This window comes from Camelina sativa, chromosome 11, assembly GCF_000633955.1.
Source record: "Camelina sativa cultivar DH55 chromosome 11, Cs, whole genome shotgun sequence".
In the NCBI taxonomy this organism is placed as follows: domain Eukaryota; kingdom Viridiplantae; phylum Streptophyta; class Magnoliopsida; order Brassicales; family Brassicaceae; genus Camelina; species Camelina sativa.
This window is the reverse complement of record NC_025695.1, coordinates 4,699,981-4,713,509: the sequence shown is the minus strand read 5'-3', so window position 1 is coordinate 4,713,509 and position 13,529 is coordinate 4,699,981. Positions and strand designations below refer to the sequence as shown.

General features: G+C 35.6%; 2 protein-coding genes and 1 pseudogene across 2 annotated transcripts in view; 1 reads left to right on the top strand and 2 right to left on the bottom strand.

Moving 5' to 3' along the window:
• LOC104727628 (putative glutathione peroxidase 7, chloroplastic) overlaps positions 1 to 513 on the top strand; it is a 1,810-nt gene extending 1,297 nt beyond the window's left edge. The window contains exons 4-5 of the mRNA XM_019231760.1: positions 3 to 143; positions 253 to 513. Of these exons, the coding sequence (XP_019087305.1) occupies positions 3 to 143; positions 253 to 282 (171 nt within the window). The 3' untranslated portion in view covers positions 283 to 513. The remainder of the gene's footprint in view (positions 1 to 2; positions 144 to 252) is intronic.
• Positions 1 to 13,522, bottom strand: part of LOC104721650 — a 19,165-nt pseudogene extending 5,643 nt beyond the window's left edge.
• On the bottom strand, positions 8,194 to 13,523 carry LOC104721646 (transcriptional regulator ATRX). The gene is made up of 14 exons (XM_010439681.2): positions 13,368 to 13,523; positions 12,519 to 12,722; positions 12,250 to 12,431; positions 11,820 to 11,946; positions 11,546 to 11,737; positions 11,401 to 11,439; positions 10,437 to 11,291; positions 10,234 to 10,347; positions 9,985 to 10,058; positions 9,761 to 9,812; positions 9,520 to 9,603; positions 9,393 to 9,442; positions 9,234 to 9,293; positions 8,194 to 9,143 (listed from the first exon to the last, which is right to left on the bottom strand). Exons 1-14 carry the CDS (start codon positions 13,467 to 13,469, stop codon positions 8,645 to 8,647), a joined length of 2,634 nt encoding a protein of 877 aa, XP_010437983.1. The 5' UTR covers positions 13,470 to 13,523; the 3' UTR covers positions 8,194 to 8,644.

The window sequence follows — 13,529 nt, the reverse complement described above, 5'->3', positions numbered from 1 at the left end:
CTCCAATCTACAAGTTCTTGAAATCTAGTGCTGGTGGATTCCTTGGTGATATCATCAAATGGAACTTTGAGAAATTCTTAGTTGATAAAAAGGGCAAAGTCGTCGAGAGGTACCCTCCTACGACTTCTCCTTTCCAAATCGAGGTACCAATTTTCATAACTCTCTTTAATCTTGGATCTTGGTTCAGTTGTTTCCGGTTTGGTTCTTGATCGGTTTAATACTAACAATCTTCTTGTTTTTGAGATGTCGCAGAAGGACATCAAGAAGTTGCTTGCGGCTTAAATCTACGGTTCACCTGTTATAGTAACATAGAGAAAGTGATTGGTAGCTTAATAACCGGAAAGTGGTACACTACTCAAATTTCCCGGTTATTGTTGTTATACCAGAAATTTAGATAAACATGTAAAGCAATATCGATCTTCTTATGTTACATTATACGATCGCATAAATAAAATGTTCAGTAACCATATTGTATATAAACAACACACCAATGCCTTTAGGCTTCGGACTTCATAGCACATGCATCCCATTATTACGATATTTACTAACACACACACACACACACGCAAACATATCCGGAATAAGAGTGCTTAGATTAACGTTTGCGTCGGGAAGAAGATTGTTTCCGTGACTGTGGCAGAAACCTATGGCGGAGATAAATCGGTCTAGATACCTGTGAGGATCGACGAGATACACGAGAAGGTGGATCTCTTCTCCGTCGAGTCTTACCAAGAGCTAGCCGTGGCCTTTGACATACTCCTCCGAGTAAAAGATCATCTTCTTCTTCTTCTTCTTCTTCGAGGAAAAAGTCAAGGAAGGTCTCTGGTGTCTCCGGGCGGTCGAAGAAAGAAAAGGCGGTGATTATGCGGTGATATCTCGCCGCTCGGTCGTCTTGTGAGATGGATATGATTGCCACGTCGTCATGGACGGTCGAGATCTCACTAAGGTCGATCAACCGGAAATCTTGGAACTCGTTATTCTCTAACCGGACAAGAGTATTCTTGCTCGACTCCTCCATGGTTCTTTTTTTGTCAGGATTTTTTTTTTCTGAAAGCTTACTTTAATTTGTAAGAATAGTTTTTGTGTACATGTTACCTTTATAATTGTCCCCATCACCTCAAGATTTTAAAAATCACGAAGACTCGTCAATATAATTTCTATAAGTTAATAACTAAAGTTTTATTAAAATATGTCCACATGACAAAACAAAAGACTATATAGCTTCTACAGAACAACACACATTTATTTACACGCGAACTAAAAATATGTTTTAGTCAAATCGTGAAAAGTTCGTTTCGCTATTAAACTATATATTTTGCCACTGTGATTACTTAATTATAAGTTAAACATAGCAAATTAAAGCAAACAATCGGCTAATGACTATGGTGTAGGCTTAGCTAGAGAACCATTTTCTAAATATTAAAAGGTTTGAAATACTCCCTTTTTATGGGGTTAACCGGTTAAGTACTAACAAAAAACGTTTGACCAANCAAAAAAAAAAAAAAAAAAAAGATACTAACAAAAAACGTTTTTTTCAAAGTAAATTAACGTATAAACCGGAAGTACATTATACAAACAGAAAAATGTGTTTGAAAGTAGTGAATCTCCTCTAATATGATATTTGGCTCCCTAATTTAAATGGTTAAGTACCACAAAATATTTTTTAAAACACGTTATGTGGTATGTCAGCCCTAAACCGGCTCTCGTTTCAAGGATCCTACTCCTTTTAAACGACAGTGATAAAGTGGATAGAAACGGTTAGTACGGCTGACCATTGGTTCATACGTAGTTAACCTTTCTTCATTGAGACTTGGTTTAATTTTTGGCTCCTAAGTTTTTTTTTTTTGTTTTTTTAATGTGCCCAGCATAAAATTTGGGCTGGACTATTTTGGATATCTGCATTTTTAATAGTATATCCGTTATCATGAAATAAAAGAAATTTCCAAACATCTTACTCACAATCTCAAAGAATCTGAAATACGTTTAAAACCTTACAATGACATCATTGGCTTGACTGCTAGGAACAAATATAATAGTATAAAAAGTGTGATAAGTGATTGGCCACACATGAACTAGTCGGTGAAAGCCAAAAAATTAAACAATGCTAATTTTGGATTAGTCACCTGTATCGGTTTCTAAAAACATCAGTTAATATTATTACATGTTACTGACAAGGCAAAGTCAGACTTCTAAACGATAAGCAGCGAGAGGAGAAGATATTTTCTATGGTAAAGTTTGAAGGATCCATTAAAATATGTAATTTACATGTTTTGACTTCTTTGTTATTTCATCCTGATATTGATAAAACCTTCTTTGACTTTTTGTATTGTCTGAAATGGCCGATTAGAGAGTACGGCAAACTCTAATTACATATGCTTAACTTAAAAATTACACTCTTTGAGATCTGCAATGCTAATTTGCATATAATCAATTGATACTAGTATATTATTTCTTCCAACTAAGTAAGAGATATAAAAAGCTAAAGCAATGAGGAGGCATACCAAAGAAGAGCCAATTGCTAGGATATGTTTCCTTTTGACACAATCACACAACGTTTCTTTACATCGGTACATACTCAATTCATTCCACTTAGCTTGTTCATATTCAGGATTTAAATTTCAATTCCAATTTGATACATCCCCGATTCAAAAATTCAATTCCAATTACATGTGACCAATTGATTATTATGGTATTCCTCCAGTGGACTTAAACACCTATAATCCCATTCAGATCCTACTAACCATATAATAAGTCAAACACTGTTTACTCCCCGACTCTGACCTAGAACAACCACATAAATGACCACATAAATGTGACACACGCGACAATTAATTGATTAACCAAAGCACACAAACTCTTAATCAGCATCATATAAAATATAAATAAGCTATGGAAAAGCAGCATTGATCTCAATAACTTCGCTTCAATATTTTCATCGGGCTGCGTCGAAAAATACGTTATAAAATCCACACTTTAAACAGAATAAACAGATAAATCATCAGAAGGTCGCTCGCAACCCCGGGCGTAACATAAAATAGCCCTACAATCAAGAGTCAAGACACAATTGTTAAGCGATTGTACAATCTGGAAACTAACCAAGTTATAATTAATTACATATGGAGTATACTCACGGATTGTACTTGTTCACACCAGAACGATTGATGACACCTTACATCCAAACTTATGTTCAAGCCTCCTCGATTTTTCCTTCATAGCTCAACAAATCTGCACCATGTGACTCATAGTTTCCCATAATATAAACTGCAAAAAAACAAAAAATTTGTGACATCTTGTAACATCAGTGTAATGCAACACATAAGTGCTCTGCATACCATATTCCATTTACATATTTACTTATGATGTCATGAGACATTTTCCATCTCACTCATCATTTTAGACTAATTTGAGAAGCTCAACCTCAACCTACTTGAGGTTTACCAATAATTGGTTAATGGTGACACCTTTCACAAGTATCGAGAAAGTACTATCCTTCTCTTGAAGAAACTAAAAGGCCAAATATGACCAATGATAGTAAGAACATACCTAAATGTGCCATATGACTTCTTTGGTTTGAAAACACTGGAAAATGGGAACAAAGGAAAAAACATGACAAAAAGAGAACACAGTAATGAAACGTTAAACGTTTTAATGAATTATAGAAAATTAATCAGCTATTAATCAGCTCTTCACTGAACAAAATCCCAATATTTTCTTTTATACCTGCCATAAATATAAATAAAATAATTAAAATGAAAACTTTGGAGTGTTTAGGCATAAGAAAATGGAAAAAAAAAAAAACTGAAAGTCATTCAAGTAAGAAAAGAATCACAATTTAATCATCTTTGCAAACTAGTGACGAAACACTTCAAATTACTATCAATTCCTTCTTCACAAATAGGTCTACAAATCGCTTCCTGGATCTAAAATTACTTAACAGATCTAAAATTACTTATCAGGTTTAAAATTACTAGAAAGTTGTGGAAAAACACTCCATTTTTTTTTTAATCTTTTTAAGTCATTTTGAGTATTGATGCAAATCAAAGAACATGTTCTTAAATGAAGAAACAAACCCACAAGAATATTCTCGCAAGATTCACAACGTGATCACATGGAATTGATGATATATAAATTAGATACCATCTATATGTAGTACAAACACATTAAGCTATGTATAATAGCCTAAATTAGAAACATAATTATATAAATGGAATCAAAATGTACGAGAGCATACAATATAATAATTTGTGTACAACAAACGACTAATCAACAACAATTTGAATATCGTGAACAGTACTATTGAAAGATCCATGACTACTACATATAGATATGATCACATGAAGCAAATAATATATCAAGAGTCCACTTCACGGATTAAATGTGCGAATGAGAAACCAAAAACGAAAGAGAGAAAAAGATAACCATATAATATTTACTTCGATCGAGACACGTTGAAGATTCAAAAGAGTTAGGACCAGCCTAAGGAAAAACTAGGTTAACGTTAATGGTCCCATGTTAATCTCACTTAACCACGCCTTAAACTCATAGATTAAGGTTTCGATACTAATGATCTCATAAAATATAAAGTTCAACAAAGGAAAAAAACAAAAAGCAAACTCGCATGCAATTGGAAACCAAATCGATGGCAAACCAAGAACAAGCTTCATATAGATATCAAGATCGTATCTACTTACCTTTGGAGAGATAAAGAACACAAGAGAGAGATGGGAACACAATTTAGGAGAAGAAAACGTGAACGGACCGAAACGAATCGGCGCCGGAATCTGACAGATAGAGCAGTGAGCACGCAAGAGAAGCAAAAGCATCGGACATGCAAAGTGCCTTTGTGTGCTCACTCTCTTCTGTCAGTTTTTATGCGTTTCTCTTTTAAAATTTGTCCCAAAACTCACTCGTGACCCTCTTACCTTACCGACACGAATAGTGAGATTAGAGATCGAACATATGAGAGATGTTTGAAACGGATGGGACTTCGAAGCTTTTGAGTTAGATCTGAGGCGCTTTAGGGTAAGCAGAAACCAGAGAGAGAATATATATTTATAATCGAAGGAGAAGAGGAAAGTTATTCATTTATAGATACGCTTTTGGAAAACAAATCTAGGGTTTTGACCAAATCGAGAGGAGAAATAAAAGTAAATTACCAAAAAAGAAAGAACAAAAGGGAGAAGAGAGATATTCGGGGAGAAGGATTTAGATTTAGAGGAGAGGAGAGGAGAGGAGAAGAGAAGAGAAGAGAAGGAGAGGACGAATCTGTTAAAGAAGGAAACAAAAAACCTTATCTCTCTCTGTCTCTCACTCTCTTCAAGATAGAGTCTTATCTCTGTTTTTTTTTGGCTTTTGTCTGTTTCCTTCTCTCTCTTTTTCTCCCCCTTACATGCAATGGGACATATGTCTGAAGAGAGAGACATTTGAATGGAACGGATTGGTAAACAGTACCCATTGCAGTTTATAGTGGTCAATCTCATAACTATAAACGGCAACGACAAGCCTATGCCTAAGAAATTTTCTTGAATAGAAATGAATCTTGGTCTTTCACGATGGGAAGGAGAGATAAAAGTTAATACTCGTATTATTATAATTAGTTACTTTTTTCAGTTTACTTACTTGCTAAAAACACAGCACATAAACAAAGGGTGTGAAATATTGACAGCAGTCAGAATGAATAAATATATCAGGGATTAGATCGTTTTTTATTTACCATTTATAAATTTAATTATTTTTTCAGTTTATTTATTCGACAAAAATACAACATATAAATAAAGAGTATGAATGGTGACAGCTGTCAGAACAGAATATTAGACCGCTTTATATTTATCATTTACAAATTTATTTACTTTTTCAGTTTATTTACATGACAAAAACACAACCCATCAATAAAGAATGTAAATAATAATAAATGATTAGGACGAACAAATCCATCAAATTAAATCGTTTTTTATTTACCATTAGATTTCTAATTTTTGTAATGACAAAATTAGTTGATAAACAACTTTTGTGGGTTTATTTATTCTGCTTGACGCGTGTTAATGAAATTAGGGAGTGGGGTATATCTACCAATTATTCCGCTCGGTTAATTCTATTCTGAAATATACCGAATCGTTTTTTTTTTTTTTTTTTTTTTAAAAACGATACCGATTATATATATTTTCAAAGGAGTACCATTACAACAGTTAGAGTTCCCAATCTTATCAAGAAACAACATTATACCAGAAGAAAAAGTGTCGGATCCGAATCGTTTTTTGTTATGCTAAATGCTGAGAATTGAATATAGTTTTTGTGAACTGGAATAACTCATAAGCTGAATACTTCTAGAATATAGTTATCATCATTTGTCACCCACCCATAAAATTAGAAGGAAAAAAATATGTATTTATTAATAAAATTTTAAAATACTAGTACCATAAAGCAAAGACGGTGCTTCCCCAAAACATATACTCGCATAAGAAGATTTTGTTCTAAAAGAATGGCTAAAGAATCTATATGCTGATCTTGTAAGACCACAAATGTGGAGTACCCTGTGTGTAACCCATTCATGGTCCTGCTTTTTTGTTTTCAATATTCGCGTAAATAGTAGTTCTTTTTCATGTTTTCTTCTTTCTTAGTTGTAATAAACTAATTTTTTGGTCATGAGATTGGTATTAAAGTGGGATTAGAAGATTGTTTAGGGAGGAGATTAAAATTATTTATAAGTTAAGTTTATACTATGTTTAAGTTCCGCGAGGAACCATGTTTTATCCAAATCTTTGTTTGTTCTGAAGCTAATCTTGGCATAAAGTTTAGCTATCTACTTTGTCTAGCAAATAAATTATAAAACTAAAACCTGCTAAAGTCACAAATATTTACCATTTTTCTTGTCATATATATCCTCTTGCGAATATATGGATGAATGTTTTTTATTCTATATTTTGTTACCCCAACACTGAATCAGTTCGACTAGTATTGTGCGAAGGTTCATATCTCTATTAGGTTAAACTCTCGGATTTGATACAAAAAGTAAAAGAAAAACAGTTTGTGAAGTTAAAAGAACCGCGTGAAGTGTGAAAAAGGGTAAGAGCTTTGTGTGTTCTGACCTAAGAATATATTCAAACACTCAAAAAGGACTGTCTACATTCATTGCTTCCCGATGACACAGAACATAACTCCGACTCTTTCCTTATTAATATACTACACCAATAAAGATGTATAAAGAATTAAAGATAATGCTATCTGAACAGCCCTGACTTTTTCTTCATACATAAAAAAACGAAGCGAAGTCATGTATATAGGAGTGGCGTATACCGACCGTATAGTACATATCTAAATTGTTATGTTTGGAATTAGCCGAAATTTTTTGCTTAAATTATCAATTATATATGAGATGTGAGTCATATGATTGAGTAGTATTCAATTCTATCTATAAAAATATTAAGAGCAAATGGTTTTAAAAATAGATCAGATAGAAAGTAAACTCATTTCTCCTCTCGGCCTATAGAAAGGGGGAAATAAGAATATTGGATCCTGGTTCGTGGACCACATGTATCCCATCACCAATGAACCTCCATCTATTACACTTACATATATTATAATTATAATCTGATTTTACAAGCATAACATTAATGTTTCGCTTGTTAATGTCCAGATCTTGTTCTAATTAATACTGAAGTTTGTCTCTTTTCCTCTACCTGAAAAAAACAAAACAAAACAATGTACTGTATATTACTTGCAATTTTGATGCGTAATACAATACTTAAAATCCCACCGAAGACCTCAGATCTGATGGCCCTAGATCCTTATTGCAAGGCTGTTAATAGATTTGAAATTTGTTAAACCCTTCATCGATGTTTGAGTGTGACTATATAATAAACTAAATGTAAATGGAATATTCCTTACATATGGAAGCAAACAAAGCATACACTAATCCTTTCAGGAATCTCCAAGCATCTCGCAAGCCCACCATTTATACAATGCTTTTCTCAAGTCTTTGTTTAACTTAGAGAAACAATTCTTTGGTAGAGTACTACTCCAAAAAAAAAGAATGTTTAATCAAAACTCAAAAGTTATTTGGCAAAATGTTTGGCCTAATAAGTGACTTTAGAAATTATAGTTAACGAATAAATAGCCAAAAGTGGCAAAGAATTAAAACGGTTTTCTTGAATAAGCATAAAAGAAAAGAGTCACAGCTCCTAACGACAACACAAATACACATCAACTTGTTATCAACCTACATAAAATCCAAATTTCAATGATGATGATGGTCTGGGGAGAGAACTGCTAACAGTCGAAATGCGTTTAGAATTTATCTACCCATATATTCTCTGCAGAACATAGATGAACGTGGGTCAAAAAAATAAAAGATAAAAATAAAAATAACAAAAGCCACCTTACGTATCAACCTTAACACTACATAATGCTGATACCAAACCTAAGTAAATAGAAAACCACCACTAAGCTTCTTGTTTTAAAACAATTCTACACTTCTACTGCCCAAGACGATATCAAGTCTTCACCATTTTCTCACGGCCACCACCAACCCACCATTAGTCCATTACCACCACACACCATCAACGCTTAGATTTGCACCTTAAATTACATACTCATGATTGAAAAGAAAAAAAAGCGCAAGCCTTCTTCTCCTCAAAAGGCCAGACACTCATCGCTTCCTCTTCTTACCAGACTTTGCCTGACTTCCCTGCGACTTCCCTTTAGTTGCTGTTTCTTGCGCCTTCTCTTCAGATTCTGACTCTGTATCGCTCTCCTTGGCTTTGGAGGCAGGTGTAGATTTTGCTTTTCCCTTTCCTGTTTTGCTTTTCGCCGGTGCAGATTTTCCAGGTCCTGACTTGGATTTTGGAGTTGTTGTAGTCTTGGACGTCTCTTCCTTTTTCTTAGATGAAGCTTTGGATGTCCCAGAGGCTCCTTGGTCCTTCGATTTTCCAGATTTCGATACATTTTTCTTCAGCTTGCTGCTTCCTGATTTAGCAACGGTTTTTGGGGTTTCCTCTTCCTCGCTCGACTCTTCAGAGCTATCCTCTTCTTCTCTGTCAGCTTCCTTCGAATCCTTTGGTTTGCTCTCTCTCTTGTCATCCTGGGATTTCTTGCCAGTCTTGGCAGCAGAAGCAGCTTTAGACTTGCTTGATCCAGCTCCACCACCCCTGAACCATCAGAAGCATAGTATTACTCATTAGTAGAAAAATTTTGGATACTTTAACACTTGTCAACTATTTGCTTTCAGTTTCATATACTTTTTCGTTGATGAATCCATCTTTGATTGCTTGCCTGTCTTAGCTTTCTTCTTCTGGGGCCTGCATGATGGCAAACAAATATCTCATAAAATGGATCATCACGTCTAGATATAACTTCCAGTGCGACATAAACAACAGAACTAAAGAAGTAACACATACGCTGTAGAGGCTTCTTTATCTTCATCCGTCTGATCAGCAGCTTCTTCATCCTGCTGACAGAAAGTGTAAGTTACAGCAATGCGAAAAACAAAAAAAAGGCAGAGATGAATGAATTTCAATGCCTCACCTCTGACGATCCTGATTCATCCAGAAAATACCACTTCTGTTTCTTTAAGTTCAAGATTTCTTGATCGCCATCATCATAGCAAACCTGAAAACGAACATGGCAACAGCATAAAGCAATTAAAATACAATAAAATGGCCTGAATCAAATGAAATAAATATGTACCGCTTCGGAGAGCATTCAATAGGCTAATTGTTCACCACAATCAAATGATTATCAAGGAAAGAGATAAAGTTCGGCTTACCAGATGTTTCTTCTTAGCAGAATCATACGAATTGACCACACCTTTATAATACCTGCGGTAAAAATCCAAAATTCATTTAGAAACGTGGACAAAAAAAAATTGAACTATCCAAGGTGTTAGTCCAGACTCAGTTTTCTAATAGAAAAAACATAAAACAGACGATAAGTAAATTGCCTTTGTGTATATCAAATATAATTCCTAAGAAGAAAACACAAGATGCTTACGCTTGATCCATAGGCCACCAGACTTTGACCCTCGACCCAACTAAATTTTCATCATGGTTTTGTAGATCAGATGCCTGCAAAGAAATTGTTTCAACATGAAAAAAAATCTACAAGAAAAACTCGGACAGAGCACATGGCTGGTACATTTAAAGAATAAAACAACAGAAGGGAACGTATAGATGGTCAAGGAAAAATATCTTCAACTGGAAGAGAATATGAAGCTGCTACGTGAAATTACAAAAAACATACCTTCCCTTTCTCTAGACTTCGTTTTCTCTTTGTGTTTGTACTAGGACTTTCTTCTACTGGTTGCTTTGCTTCTTTCTTTGACTTTAAGGCTGAATTTCCAGCGGAAACAGCTGCCTGAAACACAATTGAAGTGTATTGGTAACAGTACAAGGAAAGGAAAGTCAGACATGTGTCGAATCAATACAGGTAAGGGTACTACTCACTTTTTCATTATCACCAGACGAAGTGTGTAATGACTCCTCTTCCATGGCTTTACCACGTCCTGGCTTTTTCTTATCGTCTTTTGGCTTTGTGGATTCTTGTGGACTATCACTCTCAACTGCTTTTTTCTCTGACTGCTTGGCTGCTTTTGTCTCAGTAGTGCTTTTCTTTGAAGGAGGAATTGTAGGCTTTGCTTTACTTGAAGAAGCAACCTTCTTTCCAGACTTTTTCGTCATTTGAGCCTCAGAAGTGTTTGGTTTTTCCGAAGCTTCTTCGGTAGCAATAGAAGCAGAAGGTTTGACCTCCTTTGTTGAGCTCTCCTTTTCCTTCTGGTTTGCAGTCTTCTTAGGGCATCTTTGCTCAGGACGATCCTCAGCCCTTGATGGAGAACTGGCATTGGTAGTTTCATCTGCTGATGTCTTAGATGGTGAAGGCTGCACGCTTGTTTTCTTCTCATTCTCAGAAGGAGTGGCTGCATTCACAGATGAATCATCAGGGGGCGAAGTTAACACATCCTTGCTGTCCAGGAGTGCTGCAGGTTCAGTCTCCTCTTTGATATCTGAACTTCTTGATGAATCCGCCTGTTTGACAGGACTGGATTGGTTTTCTTTTTCCTTAATTTGATGTTCAACGTCAGTCTTCTCTTCAGAAGTTTTATCCAAGTCAGTGTTGCTCGGATTATCAAGTTGTTGGGGCTCATCTTTGGCACCCGTATTGTCTTGCTTCTTTGTGGAATCAGTATCAATGGAAGAATCATTCTGTTGGGCCACACCATTGCTAACTCCAGACTTACTAGATTCATCCTTAGGTGCATCAATTCGCTCAGGGGTACAAATATCTGCTGCCTTCTGTTTATCCTGTTTTGATTGGAACATCAAAATCAATTAACAATCCACTTAAACGAAACGAGGAATGGCATCTATATTTATTATACAAATAAACGAACTTAAGAAAAAAGAAACATGCCTCTACTTCCGCTTCCCTTGTTATATGACCTTGACTATCCTGGAGAGGAAAAACAAATATAAGAGCTAATGTAATTGGAAGATTTGCATATTCACCAAAAGTTGAGGCAGTGTGACAAGAAAACAAGTGAAAACTAAAGGCTTACTTCTTTTTCATTCGCAACAGCTTGGTCCTGCTGCAAAGCACTGAATGTCCCTTCACATATCGAAGCCACTATGTTACTATACTTATCTAAAGGGACACCCGACGATTTCACTGCTTGAGTCAGATACGTTTTGAGCTTGCTAGCACAGTTACTGAGAACTTTTTCTGCCAACCTCCGTGATACTTGAGAAACCTGGTGAGTGATGAAAAGTTAAAAGAGTTACGAAAGAGCATTGGTTGCTGATATAAAATCATTACGACCATCCATGTATTACCTCATCATCCTTTTTAACATAATAAAGAATTGGTGACAGCATCTCTGAAGGTATATCCTCGCTTTCCTCTAAAACGAGGGTCATAATGTTCTCCATAGATGAAAATACATTCCCTGGATGATGGTCCCTGAAAAGGAAAACAAACTTAACATCAGGCAAAAATTATTTTTGGATATTGTACAAGCAAACATAAGCAACACACAATAGAAAAGTTGTGAAATGTGAACTATATTACAAGTACATAAAGTAAAGTAGCACATCTTAGTCCATGGATAGGCAGAACGAAATGATTGAAAATGATATTGACAGAGAAAAACAACATCCATGAATCAATTGTGACATAAGGAACGACAGGGAACAAACAAGTAGACATCAATTCCATGTATGTGTACTCTATGGAAATTAGCTTAATGAATATATTAGCTTGTACCTTATACCCTTGAGGAAATGCTGGAACATCTCAATAAGAAGTGCATCACACTCAAGATCCAACATCACAACACATGATCTGACCTTAGCCACAGTTTCAAGGATTGAGATCCTTTTGGGATAGGAACGGCTGGATTTGTCAACTAGATCTTCAAATGATGATACAATTAACTTGAATACTTCCTGTGCATGAATTGAAGCAAAGAGTCAGTGACCAACTGGCATAATGGCCATTTTCCTCCAAGAAAAGAATACCAAACAATAAGATACCTTCATCTGTTCATCATCGTAAGGAGCCTCGGGAGCAGTTATTCTAGTAATCTCACTGATGCAGGCAGCGACTGCAACTTTCACTTCAACGTCAGAATGCTTGAAGAGTTTTCCACCGACTAACGCTTTCATCAATGGAGAGAGTGCATTCTGCATTGAGTCAGGAGGTGACTGTTCAACCTCCGCTAGGCATAGGAAAAGTTTCTGCAGCAAAAAGTATATAAGGATCAACAAACTCCAAAATCACAACATCCCCACCACACTTGAAACTGGGTTAAAGATATAAAAGAGCATAGAAGCTATGGAGAAACTTAAACTTCATCATTCTTCTAGTACAAATTGATTCACACACTTGCTTAACATATAAGATTACCTGATATCAAACATAACAATACCAAACGAAATAATCCCCCCTGACTCATATTTTAACCACACATCCTTGCAAGATGAAACCAATTCAGTATAAAAAAAAACTACATTGGCAAGAGCAGAATTGTTCAGGCAGTCTATGTAAACCAGAACTCAATAACAAATCACATCCTAACTAGATGCATGCTCAAAAAACGCAGATTGAATGAGGGCACATCTAAATTTTATCAAAAACTGAGAAAAATCACCGTAACCAAGATTTCAAATGCAGGAATAGAGCATTGTGTAGGTAGTTTCACAGAGAAAAATTGAAGGAAACAGCAAAAAGGAGAAACGAAGAAGGACGCACTAGTCAAATCCAAATCAAGAAATCCACACTAAAACACATGCACACACTTAGCATTGCCACGAATCCCAAGAAGAACACCAAGAGAAAACACAGAAAAAGAAAAAAAAAAAAAAGAAGAAGAGAGAGCTCACGTCAAGGAGAGAAAGAAGCTCATCGACAGAAGAAGGTGGGTCAACAAGCTTAACCCCAGCTTCAAGAATCTGATTCTCGACCTCTTTATCAGAATCAGACATGACTCCCCTCTCCTTAGTTTCTCTTCTCTCTCTCTCTCTCTCTCTCTCTCTCTCTCTCTC

Bases quoted from the DNA above. Each gene is read 5' to 3' on its own strand.
- LOC104721646 (XM_010439681.2), bottom strand. From the start codon at position 13,469: ATGTCTGATTCTGATAAAGAGGTCGAGAATCAGATTCTTGAAGCTGGG. The intron at 10,348-10,436 runs GTGAGTAGTACC...ATTGTGTTTCAG, and splicing joins CGTCTGGTGATAATGAAAAA to GCAGCTGTTTCCGCTGGAAA. The intron at 9,443-9,519 runs GTGAGGCATTGA...TTCTGTCAGCAG, and splicing joins ATGAATCAGGATCGTCAGAG to GATGAAGAAGCTGCTGATCA.